At 33.5% G+C, this 13670-nt stretch overlaps 1 protein-coding gene across 1 annotated transcript; it reads right to left on the reverse strand.

The window, feature by feature from the left end:
- Nucleotides 1-9279: 9279 nt before the first annotated feature.
- LOC145611874 (ricin B-like lectin EULS3) lies at nt 9280-13001 on the reverse strand. Its single transcript, XM_081667255.1, has 4 exons — nt 12147-13001; nt 11465-11584; nt 9929-10163; nt 9280-9509 (listed from the first exon to the last, which is right to left on the reverse strand). Coding segments are annotated over exons 1-4 (1011 nt in total). The 5' UTR covers nt 12801-13001; the 3' UTR covers nt 9280-9507.
- Between the last annotated feature and the right edge of the window lie 669 nt (nt 13002-13670).

Below are 13670 nucleotides of genomic sequence, written 5' to 3' on the forward strand. Positions count from 1 at the left end.
CATCGCCAACATGTCCTGAGAAACATAATAGCCAGGCAGCCAGCCCACTCCTCAAAAACAATAAGCCCAAATTACTTAACTGATTTCAATTTCTCACAAACCCTAAAATTTCAACCATTTGTGATTGCCGTTTTCAAAAAATCTGTTCATTTCTGAATTTCAGATTTTTAAAAAAAAAAAACAGGGGAAAAAAAAGTAATTGTTTGCATGCTTGAAGTTGAAGTTTCGGATTAACTGGGTTTAAAAAAAAAAAAAAAAAAACTGGGTTTTGGTTTTTCTCTCTACACGACGCAACCGTGGACGGTGATTTGTGGGTTTATGAATTATGACTTTGATGCGGGCAAGTGGATATGTGGGATTGTAATTTGTAGCCGTTGTGGCAACTCCCTCTTTAGCCCATTTTAGATGGCCCAACTCTCTCTTTAACAAACTTTTTAGCCCAGTTTATGAACTACTCGTGTTAGACACTTATACTACTCGTAGCATTTTGTCTTCGTTTTTATTTATTGGTTTGTAAATTGCAATTTGCTGGGCGTTTGGTTCGAATAATGGAAATGGAGTGGAAAGAAAACAAATAAAAGGGGAAAAAACTAATCATTTAACTATCACCTTTTTATTTATTTGGTTTAACCATGGATATGGTATTAAGAAGAGGGTAATGATATTTGTTATCCTAAGTTTTTGAGAGGTAACACGTATGGAGTAACCATTACCCTTAAGTAATGATAATTGTTACCATGTCTTCTAACCAAATACACGATAATGGTGTCGGTTTAATCAAATCCGTTTCCAATCCAAAAAATTCACTACCCAAACGCCCCTTAATATTAAACAAATATGTAAGTCAAGTTATATTACATGAAAATATCAAAATCTTACAAAGGTTCAATAATAGAGAGAACTTTGAGTAGATTACGGAGTATAATTTACATAGAAGATCAATAATGGCATATTGTAAGTGTGATAGGTCACTTGGAGTTGATTCAATACAGTACTAGCTTTGACTTTTCCTTCTTATGGCATGTTCACATATACTGAATTGAACTGATTGGAGCTGAACTGAACTGAACTGATTGGAGCTGAACTGAACTGAATTGAACTGAGCTGAAATGAATATCTTATGAGATGGGGAAATTAGGAGCTGAGCTGATTGAAGCTGAACTGAACTGATTGGAGCTAAACTGAACTGAACTGAACTGAAATTAAGTAAATGTGAACAGGCCCTTAGTATTCTTAATGTATATAGGTTTATAACAAAATGGGCTATGTATGTAAGTTATATGGACATTTTATGAGTTAATATAGAGCTATCTTAAGAAATTTAAAATTATGCTGGAGAGAGATTTTATTTAGATGTTAGGTTAGCTAGGGAAAAACCAAAAAAAAATTAGATGATCATAGGTTTATTGAAGTTGAGATGTTGAACTTTGATGGGGATGGAGTAGATTTATTCATTAGATTACATGATTTGTATTTGTTAGCCTACAGGGGGAGACACCATTGTTGTCATCATCGTCATCGTTGTCTTTATCGTCATCGTCATCTCCTCCGACTGAAGAAACGTTGGGTACGGCTTGCAATACTTTGTGTTCCCTTTAAACATGCAATATGGTGATCAAAAAATATAGATTAAAATCAACATTAATATTGGAAGCTATTCAACAATAAATCCAACAATATAAATCGTTAGAAAAATAATAGAAATAAAAGGAACATAATTCCTTACTTTGATTTTGTTTGCTTGCAATAATAAAAACAATAAACGCATTAGTAACTTCAAGGAAAATTAATAAAACAATAATTAAAATGAAATTAAATAGAGTTGATTTGGGGTCAAAACCTCAAACAATTCTACCTTTCACGCCGTGGTTTAAGGACAGAACCTGGGTAAAGTACAGACTCCTGGAAGTGCTTAGGGAAGGAATTTTGAGAGAATAGGGTAGGCTAGTGTTTAGGCTAGAGCATAGAAGAGAGAATGAGAGCATTGATTGATGCCCCGAACATCAGAAATGAGGGGGTATGTATAGGGAAAATGAGTAGAGGGAACAAATGGAACCCTAAAAATGAATAAAACCTTAAAAAACCTACAGTGACACGGCAGGTTCTACCGCGACACGGCAGAAGATACCGTGACACGATAGACTATTGTGAGACGCGTGAAATAATTAGGCTATGGGAGATAAAACGCGTGAAGGGTTTACGCGGAAAGGACATGGAGCTGCCCAGTGTCATAAGAAAGGCACCATGACACGGGAATTCCTACCATGACACGGCAGTGATCCCCGTGACGCGGGGAGCCTTGTTTCCATTTATCCGCCCAAAAACATTTTAACCCTAATTACATTCAGCATTTTTAAGTGCCGCTTCATAATTTCGGGCTATTTAGGTTTATTATTTATTAATTGGGCTAAAATAATAATGTGAAATGAATAAAACAAAGGTTTGGGCCAAAATATAAATATATATAAAAGGAACTATGCTTTGACTAAACATTAGGACTGATCCGTTGACTATTTGATGAACTGAATTTGATTGAATATCAATTTAAGCACTCCCGAAATTAAATCTTCAACCCGACCAATAATGGCGGTGAAATGTTGTTCATCTTCGGGTTTGGTTTTGGGGAGACTTTTTTAAGTGTCTACACATATAATGCCGTTTGATAACATATATGATCATTATATTTTGTCATAAACGTACATGGTAGGGTTGAGTTTACGAAATTACTACAAGTTATGAACGGGTAAAATGACAGTTTAAGGGGATATTTTATGGTTCCACCGGCCCAATTCCACTCCCGGAGGATATAAGGGACCATGGAAAACATCTCGGCAATTTTTATTTCCGGGCGAAAAAAGTCTAAAAATTACAAAATTGAAGGCTATAATTCACGCTCTATGAGGAAATTTTGAGGTTTTGGGGCCCGGTGGCGAAAGCCTTGAGACCCTAAGGGATACATCTAGGGGTCATATAATACCGTTTGAAACCATATATGATCATTATATGTTGTCATAAACGTACGTGGTAGGCTTGAGTTTAATTTACGAAATCACTACAAGTCGTGAACGGGTAAAATGACCGTTTAAGGGCAAATTGGATGGTTCCACTGACCTAATTGGACTCCCGGAGGATATTAGGGACCATGGAAAACATCTCGGCAAATTTATTTCAAGGCAAAAAAAGGTCAAAAAAATTACAAAATTAAAGGTTATAATCCACGCTTTTTGAGTAAATTTTGAGGTTTGGGGCCTGGTGGCGAAAAGCCTTGAGACCCTAAGAGATACATCTCAGGGTCATATAATGCCATTTAAAACCATATATGATCATTATATGTTGTCATAAACGTACGTGGTAGACTTGAGTTTACGAAATCACTGAAAGTTATGAACGGGTAAAATGACCGTTTAAGGGCATAATGGATGGTTCCACCGACCCAATTAGACTTTAGGAGTGTATTAGGGACCATGGTAAACATCGCGGCTATTTTTATTTTCGGGCGAAAAAAGGTCAAAAAATTACAAAATTGAAGGCTACAATCCACGCTTTGTTAGGAAATTAACGGTTACTCGATCAGATCCGATAAGCATTTTTTTTGCTTTTTTTCCCCTACCTAAATCTATTAATATAAATCTAAACTTTTACTTTACTTCATAATCACTTTATGATATCAATGATTAGTAATCTAATATATATATATAAAGGGGAGTTTTTCCCAAGATTTTAGAGCGCCACGTAGGATTTTTATTTTTAAAAAATTATTAGAGCGCCACATAGGATTAATATTTTTAAAACGCTACAATAGGATTATACCACCTAATATAAGATTAGTTAACGTGCCACGTAGAATTATAAATTATAGATTATCCATTAAATAATTCAAGTGCCACATAAGCATAATTGACCAATGAGATTTTAATGGTCACATCAATTAAATCTAATATATATATATATATATATATATATATATATATATATATATATATATATATATATATATATATATATATATATATATATATATATATATATATATATATATATATATATAAAGGGGAGTTTTTTCCCAAGATTTTAGAGCGCCACGTAGGATTTTTATTTTAAAAAAATTATTAGAGCGCCACATAGGATTAATATTTTTAAAACACTACAATAGGATTATACCACCTAATATAAGATTAGTTAACGTGCCACGTAGAATTATAAATTATAGTTTATCCAATAAATAATTCAAGTGCCACATAAGCATAATTGACCAATGAGATTTTAATGGTTACATCAATTAAATCTAATCTAATATATATATATATATATATATATATATATATATATATATATATATATATATATATATAAAGGGGAGTTTTTTCCCAAGATTTTAGAGCGCCACGTAGGATTTTTATTTTTAAAAAATTATTAGAGCGCCACATAGGATTAATATTTTTAAAACGCTACAATAGGATTATGCCACCTAATATAAGATTAGCTAACGTGCTACGTAGGATTAAAAATTATAGTTTATCCAATAAATAATTCAAGTTCCACATAAGCATAATTGACCAATGAGATTTTAATGGTAATAACAATTAAATACGAAATATTATCTTTTGAGATTATGAATTTTATCTAATATTTTAAAACAAATACGGAGAAAATAATATATTATGTACAACTAATAAAATAACAAATGTAAACACATAAATATGAAAAATATTACTTTAAAAAAAAATAGATCGACCCGTGCATCGCACGGGCGTCATCTAGTAATATTAATAATTTGGTCAAAATCATATGGTATTTTTGTTAATTAGTTGTAAATTATATCATAATAACTACATAATTAAGTTTAATTATCATCATTGGATTTTTTTATTGAGTACCCGATAACCGATCCGAAAATCCGGGTACCCGAGCTTATCGGTTCCGGTTATAGGTATCACTTTTAGTGATTTTGGTTATCGGGTACCCGAACCTTTAGTACTAACGGTGCGAGTATCCGTCCCATGCTCACCCCTACATTGCATCACGCTTTTTCGCTACAAAATCCGCAAGTTCATTGGCCTCCATGGGTAAAAATTTCACCTCCCATTCTTCTAATTGCATTAATTTCATCAACAATTTTCTGTAGAAAAAAAAAATTAAAATCTGTCTGATCTAATTAAAAAATAATAAAAAATTGAAATTTATTTACTGTAATTTATATCACTCACCCAAATAAAATATAAAAAATATCTTGTAAGAACGTCACCCCATTCAAAATCTCTGCCAAATCCAAACTGTCCGTATATATTCTGAGTTTTTTTTATCTTCTTTTTCATGGCAAGATCAACAGCATGAGCAAGAAATTTAGTTACTTGCGCAGTCGTAACACAAATAATACCACCATATTGAACAGAAATTTTTTGGACACACGAATCGTCACATTAGAAATATGTCCAATTTTCATTGGGAATTGGTCAGTGTATAACTTCAATAGGTTGGGATAATTTTAGTTGTTGAGCTTGAATATTAGTAAAAATTTATGGAAAAAAAGGAGAGATAGTGCTTAACAACCAAACGGTGTTCAATAAAAATAGACCAAAAGATTTTTACTTGAACAAAATCCCTACGACTAATTAGGTTTATGGGTATTTTGTTACATTTAACCATTATCAAATAATTCCAAGTAAATATTATCATGAAAAAAATAAAAATTAACCCTCTTCCTCCATATGAGATCTCTTATTCTCCATCAATTTTGACCTTTCTTTCTTTATATTGAGATCACCCAACTCTAGTGCAGATGTCATGGGCAAAATTTGATATCATATTATAGGAGAAAGATTCTCTTTACCCACTCAAATAGAGACACTAGTTTGAATGAATAATTTGTCATTCTGTAAGAGAATTGCTAGCATTTGTGTCATGAACAATTATATACCTTATTTATCATATATATATATGAAACAGTCCTAAACTTCTACCGCTTACAAAATCAACTAGCTTGACGACGCTTTTAAAAAATGTCATTATCACATCAAACAATTTGAGCGATACATGGGTATTAAGAGTACTATGAACATGTTTAATTTAGCATATTTTTAAGTAGGTTCAATTAACATGAAACAAATTATATTAAAATTATTTATTTATTAACAAATTATGTTAAATTATATATATACATGCATTATATAGACATGCAGAGGCCCATTGCTACATTACTCAACCCTCCTAATGCATTATAACTTTTACATTGGGAATAATTTTGCTTATATAAAATGCTCTATCATCAACAGTTTCAAAACTAAGTAAATACCATTTATAACTAACATCACTCTTTTACGAAAAGCTAACAATCAAATCATGTAATCTAATCAATAAATATACTTCATCCCCATCAAAGTTCAACATCTCAACTTCAATAAACCTATGATCATCTAAATTTTTTGGTTTTTCCCTAGCTAACCTAGTATCTAAATAAAATCTCTCTCCAGCACATTCTCTCAACTAATATTAAACCTACTCTTATAAACTACCTATTTGTTTTGAAAAGCTTACTCTCCAGCTATTTGTTCACAACTTGCAATGATTCCCTTGGTTGTGTACATCAGACCAATGTTCCACAAGAGCAATACATTAGACTATCAAAGAAAATCAAGAAAATGAAAAGGGACTATTTGAATGCAACAAGACAAAACTCATTAATGTTCCACTATTGGGACAACTAAAGCATATGGAGCAAGGAATGAAAAGGTAATTCAAATAGTAGGTAATTCAAATAGTATTACTCCGTATAACGTTGTATACGTGGTAGGCTTGAGTTTACGAAATCACTTCAAGTTGTGAACGGGTAAAATGATTGTTTAAGGGCATATTGGATGGTTCCACCGATCTAATTGGACTCCCGGAGGATATTAGGGACAATGGTAAACATCTCGGCAAATATTATTTCCGAGCTAATAAAAGGTCAAAAAATTACAAAATTAAAGGCTATAATCCACACTTTCTGAGTAAATTTTGAGGTTTCGGGGCCCGGTGGTGAAAAGCCTTGACACCCTAAGGGATACATCTCGGGGTCATATAATGCCGTTTAAAACTATATATGATCATCATATGTTGTCATAAACGTACGTGGTAGGCTTGAGTTTATGAAATCACTTAAAGTTATGAACAGGTAAAATGACTGTTTAAGGGCATAATGGATGGTTCCACCAACCCAATTAGACTTCCGGAGTGTATTAGGGACCATGGTAAACATCTCGGCTATTTTTATTTTCCGTCGAAAAAATGTCAAAAAATTACAAAATTGAAGGCTACAATCCACGCTTTTTTAGGAAATTTTGAGGTTTTGGGCCCGGTGGAAAAAAATCCTAGAGACCCTAAGAGATACATCTCGGTGTCATATAATGCTGTTTGATACCATATATGATCATTATATTTTGTCATAAACGAACGTGGTGGGCTTGAGTTTACGAAATCATTGCAAGTTGTGAACGGTTAAAATGACCGTTTAAGGGCAAATTGGATGGTTCCACCGACCCAATTGGACTCCTGGAGGATATAAGGGACCATGGAAAACATCTCAGCAATTTTTATTTCCGGGCGAAAAAGGTCTAAAAATTACAAAATTGAAGGCTATAATTCATGCTTTTTGGGGAAATTTGAGGTTTCGGGACCCGGTGGTGAAAAGCCTTGAGACCCTAAGAGATACATCTAGGGGTCATATAATGCCATTTGAAACCACGTATGATCATTATATGTTACCATAAACGTACGTGGTAGGGCTGAGATTACGAAATTATTGCAAGTTATGAACGGGTAAAATGACAGTTTAAGGGCATATTTTATGGTTTCATCGACCCAATTTGACTTCCGGAGGGTATTCGGGATCTTGGTAAAAATCTCGGCAATTTTATTTCCGGGCGAAAAAGGTCAAAAAATTACAAAATTGAAGGCAATATAATCCACGCTTTTTGAGTAAATTTTGAGGTTTCGGGGCCTGGTGGCGAAAAGTCTTGACACCCTAAGAGATACATCTCGGGGTCATATAATGTCGTTTACAACTATATATGATCATTATATGTTGTCATAAACATACGTGGTAGGCTTGAGTTTACGAAATCACTACAAGTTGTGAACAGGTAAAACGACTGTTTAAGGGCATATTGGATGGTTCCACCGACCTAATTGGACTCCCAGAAGATATTAGGGACAGTGGTAAACATCTCGGAAAATCTTTATTTCCGGGCGAAAAATGGTCAAAAAATTACAAAATTGAATGCTATAATCCACACTTTTTGATTAAATTTTGAGGTTTCGGAGCCCGGTGGTGAAAAGCCTTGAGGGATACATCTCGGGGTCATATAATGTCGTTTAAAACTATATATGATCATTATATGTTGTCATAAACGTACGTGGTAGGGTTGAGTTTACGAAATTACTAGACTTGTAGAAATAGCATGTTAAGACTAAAAATCCTAGATGAAGCCCGTGCATCGCACGATTTCTTTGAATTTTTCAAAACACTTTTTTTTTATATATTTTTATATACTAAAATTTGTTACATATTTAAATAAAATTCCTAATATCAAAAGATAATATTTATACTTCGTATTTAATTAGTTTAAATTTAAAAATCTCATTCGCCAATTTTGTTTACGTGGCATTGGAATTAATTAATTCTAAAAGAAAATAATAATCTCTTATTTGATTGGGTACAACTAAAATTTATAATCCTACATGGCGCGTTAAGAAAATAAAATCTTAAGTGGCTCTCTAGAAACTCGGGGAAAAACTCCCCTATATATATATATATATATATATATATATATATATATATATATATATATATATATATGTATATATATATTAGATTTGAGAGAACGAAAGACAGCCACTCAAGAAGAGTAATCTGATGATCTAGAGTGGTTGCACTAAGGCAGAGAATATGCGACAGAGCACATCGATTATCCAGAGCTATGGTAGAATGACCGCGACTGGATTTTATTGTCCAATATTTGAAAAGGATCCATGGTATTTGGGCTTTCCTTAACTACAGAGGCATGATTTGGAAATAACACCACCACACCAGAGTTCTCCAAAGTAACACTATAAACAAGAACTGGGCACAGAAAATATGTTGAGCTACCAAACTAAACCTATATACTGAGTGCATAATAGAGGCTCTGTCGTATGACTAATGTATAGAACAAATGCCAAAACGACACAAATTGAGCAAAATTACCTTGCTCGTTACACCCGGATGCATAATAGAGGCTCTTCGAGTTTGATACTAAACTCATGTTTTATCCACAAAAAGATGTTCTCTTTCAAACCATCAAAAGCATGTCCACAGCACATACATCAAAAGCATGTTGTATAAGTATCAATCCACAAACATTACAAGAAATATGCAAGCTATCAACAGCAGCATCGTTTGTACAGAAACATAATAGATTGTACCAAGTATAGCATACGAAATATGATAAAGCCGTAACTCTTGGCTAGCACGATTCTTCCCAGCTGCTTAGCTCCTGAATTCACACCAGATACCAAATCTATGCATTAGCTAAATTTTTCACAATACAATATAACAAACAAGTTAAACAAATGGTTGATGTAATAGACCAATGCAGTTTTAACAATTCCTTGGAAAATAAAAATTCAATATACTTCCACAGGAATTAATAGTCTCATATACTTCGATACTACTTAGTCCTGAGAAAGTTACCTTTTACATAAACAGTTCTTTGTATTAATTTAGTTATCAAATTTCCTAATACCCTTACCGGAGAGGATAATAACACATAAAACGCGTAATTAAGTGAAATCAGGCTGTATTATTGATTGAATGGTTTGAGGAGGATGGAGGGAATACTTTACAACCACTGGGAACCTGGATGTTAAGCAACAGCTTTGAGTGAACATACAATAGATAGCAGCAGAAACTTACAGTGAGGGTAAAGCTTCCATTGCTGATTCTGATTATCGCCTTTCCAGGGTTTGTATAGGGCAATAATTGTGCCCTCATGGATTCCACCATGATCCTTGTCGCCATTGAAAGCATCCAAAACCAGGTGAACATTGTTCACCATCCTGATAGTTCTAAAACCAGAACCTAAATCTCTGCTCTCTGTCCACAGGATGGATTCATCCAAAACATTAGGCTTGTATGGGACTAAATGCACCTGGTCAATCATTCAGATGAGAATTATGTGGTTAATGCTTAGGCCAAAATCTTTTTATCTTGAACAAATAAATATATAATACTTGTATTCAATAAAAATCAGCAAAATTCCATAAAAAACAGGAACTGCATATAGCCAAAACACTAGTTAAGTTGTGTGAATCAATTTTGATCAGTTAAAATATTTTCATTTCAGTAAATTTTAAAAGGAAAGTCCAAGACTCTAAGGTTTGAGTAAATTCTTGTGTTCAAATGCACACTACAGTGATCCTGTTTGCCAAGTAATACAGATTTCGAATAAGTAATCGTTCAAAAAATATATTCCTTGAATTAAAAGATTCGGGTCTCCATTTGACCCACAATAAGTCCCCACATTAGATATGTTTGAAAACTACATGGGGCAAGATATGGAAGAGGTCATATAGGCATTATATTCCAAGATCAATCACACTACCAAACTATTCTGTCCCACTACAAGGGAATATGCTAACAGGACTCCACACATTATATCATGGAAGACAGCAAAGAGCAAAACACAACGATTAACCATACTTTAACGAGAATCAAACAACTTGGACATTGACCCATTGCAAAATTGGGGACCCTTTTCAGGATTGTAAAGAAGCAAATTAACATACGAACACATACTCTTTAAAGGTTTATATGATCTCTTGCTTTTTGATATCAACATTGACTCTTTGAATCAATAAATGATGGAAATGAAATCAGGTATGCATGCACAAAGTAAAGATATTCATCAAGTTTAACGGACCTGAAAAACAGTTTCTACAGAGAAACTATGGACGTAGGCAAAAAGTGGCGTAAATAATAACTTCCATTTGATCACACAACACAAATTAGATTTTTACATAAAAAAAAAGGTACCAATTTATTATATCACAAGTCACAAGCATAACAGAAAAAGCCTTTGTCAATAATGATATACAATTATTACGGAGTAATATATTATACATGTCGACTAGCAAGCCAAAAAGGTTGATATCAGGACCTTTTCTTTGTAGATATTTCCAAAATCTTTTGTTTATGCCAGTCTCCACACGACCACACAAGACAGGTTCACAACTACAGAGGAAAGGAACACCCATTCTTCCTAACCCATCAGATTAACTACGAATGACACGTACTAAATTTCTACTAAATGCGTACTATACTTTGTACATAGAGCAAATATCAAAAATATCAGTATTGAGCTATGTCATGTTCCAAAAATTTCTTGAGAATCTTGATTCACTAAATTGTGCACAAAAATGTAAATGGCAAAATAATCGGCAGAATACTCACCGGATGAGCAGAGGCTGAATGTTTCAAAGCCTGCCCGGTCGATTTGTTCACCAATGCAAAACTTGGATAACCATCTTCATCCTTCACCTTGGTGCTAAACTTCTCATCCTTGTACCAGTGCTGTATCAGAAATAACAATTCATACAAAATCAAACATTAAAATCAAAAGTCCATAGATCCCAAGAAACCAAGCATGATCAAAGTCGAAACCAAAAAAATAGATAGATTATTCATCAATTTCTCCTGAACACAAAACTGAAATTTGACAGTCCAATCAACCTAAAAATTCAACTAATTGTTTGATCAAACTATAACCTATAATTTGATTTCGAGAGACAAGACTAATCCATACTCAATAGCTACACAATCTTTTCTTATTCTCAATCCCTCATCACCATACTTCTATAAACACAAATCAAATAGGCAAATTAATTCCATGTATATTATATACTCATACATATACAATTAAATATCCCAACTACCAAAATCACCAAAAACAAGCTCAAAATCACAAAATCAAACACAAACCAAATCCCCAAAACAATAAAAATTGAAACTTTTCATCACCTGATCACAAAAAATTACTCAACTATACACATACATAACTCTCTAAACTATCAATCAACAATCAAACAATTTTCAACCCAATTTCACCAAAAAAATAATTTAAAAAATGACAAACCTGGGTAGGATCATTAGGATCAGAATAAGCAAGAACAACCTTGCCATCCCTTATAGCAACAGAATAAGTATCACCACCAGCTTTGCTATAAATCTTATAAGTAGGCTTATTCCTAAAATACCCCTCTAAATCACTCCCTTCATTAGACTCATACCCATGTCCATGACTACTCACATCACTTGGAGAATGATGAAAATGCTGAGCAATAAACCCAGGCATATGAGGCCTAAACCTATGTTCATCACCCCCACTTTCATGGCCTTGTTTCTCAGATTCATTGTAGGAAGATTGATGACCATATGAAGGGTAATTTGGGGATTCCAAGTGATGGGACCCACCATATTCATGATGAGATTGAGACCCAAATGAACCCATTTGGGGTGAACCCAAATGGGGTGGAGGGTAGTTTGGGGATTCCATGTGGGGTGTATGGGAGGTGTGATAAACTCCGGCGACCGGCGCCGGATGTGGGTATGCTCCGGCGCCGGAGCCGCCGCCGTAGCCGCCGTAAGAGGGTGGCGGAGGTGGGTAAGTTTGGGGGTGAGGGTGAGGAAAAGGGGGTTGAGAAGGAGGTGGGTAAGGTGGCCGGGAAAACTCATCGGAATTCTCTTCATAGCGGCCGGGGTGGTGGTGGTTGTGGTGGGGGAAATCCATTTTTTATTGATTGAGAAATGAGAATTTTGAGGAAAATGTTTGAAATAGTGGGTTTTTATTCAAAGTTGTGATGAATTATGAAATAAGAGAATGATTGTAATGTTAATTTATTAGATTTATATATAAATAAAAAAATTATAAAAAAAAAAAAAGATTTTTTTTTAATTGATTTTTGGGAGGGAGTGTGATGATGATTGGGTGTTTGGATTTTTATATGAGGTTGCACCAAACTTATATTAGTAGTTCAACTATAATAAGCAAGAGCAAGAGATATCAAACAACCAAAATGTTTAACTTGTGAGTTGTGTGATAAGGTCATATTTGACTAAACTCTAATGGAATTTGAGGTGTTGGAGTTGTTTATTTCTCCTTATTTTAGGAATTTATTATTTTTTTTATTACATGTCGAATCAGATTAGATAAATTAGTTAAAAAAAAATAAATTAGATAATATGGATTCAATTAGATTAAATAAATCAAATTAGATAAGAAGGAATCAAGATAATAAAACCAGATCAAATATAATGAAATCAAAATTGATAACAGAATCATATAGATTAGATAAAAACGAATTAAGATAACAAAACCAGATCGAATACAATGAAATCGAACTAGATAATAAAATCATATATATCAGATAAAATAGATAAGTTTAAATTAAATTATAAGGTTACATAATAATGTTTGGAATTAATAAATAAATACTTAAGGGCCTGTTCTCATTGACTGAACTGAACTGAACTGAACTGAACTGAACTCAGCTGAACTGAACTGATTGAACTGAACTCAACTGAACTGAACTGAACTGAACTGAACTGAACTGAACTGAAATGAATATTTTATAAGAGAAGGAAATTAGGAGCTGAACTG

The sequence above is a fragment of the Chenopodium album genome, chromosome 24, assembly GCF_948465745.1.
Source record: "Chenopodium album chromosome 24, dcCheAlbu1.1, whole genome shotgun sequence".
NCBI classification, from domain to species: domain Eukaryota; kingdom Viridiplantae; phylum Streptophyta; class Magnoliopsida; order Caryophyllales; family Amaranthaceae; genus Chenopodium; species Chenopodium album.

Excerpts from the sequence above, each read along its gene's own strand:
- LOC145611874 (XM_081667255.1), bottom strand. The coding sequence starts at position 12,800 with ATGGATTTCCCCCACCACAACCACCACCACCCCGGCCGCTATGAAGAG. Across the intron at positions 11,585-12,146 it reads ATCCTAATGATCCTACCCAG|CACTGGTACAAGGATGAGAA; the intron begins GTTTGTCATTTT and ends TTTCTGATACAG. Across the intron at positions 10,164-11,464 it reads ATTCAGCCTCTGCTCATCCG|GTGCATTTAGTCCCATACAA; the intron begins GTGAGTATTCTG and ends ATGATTGACCAG.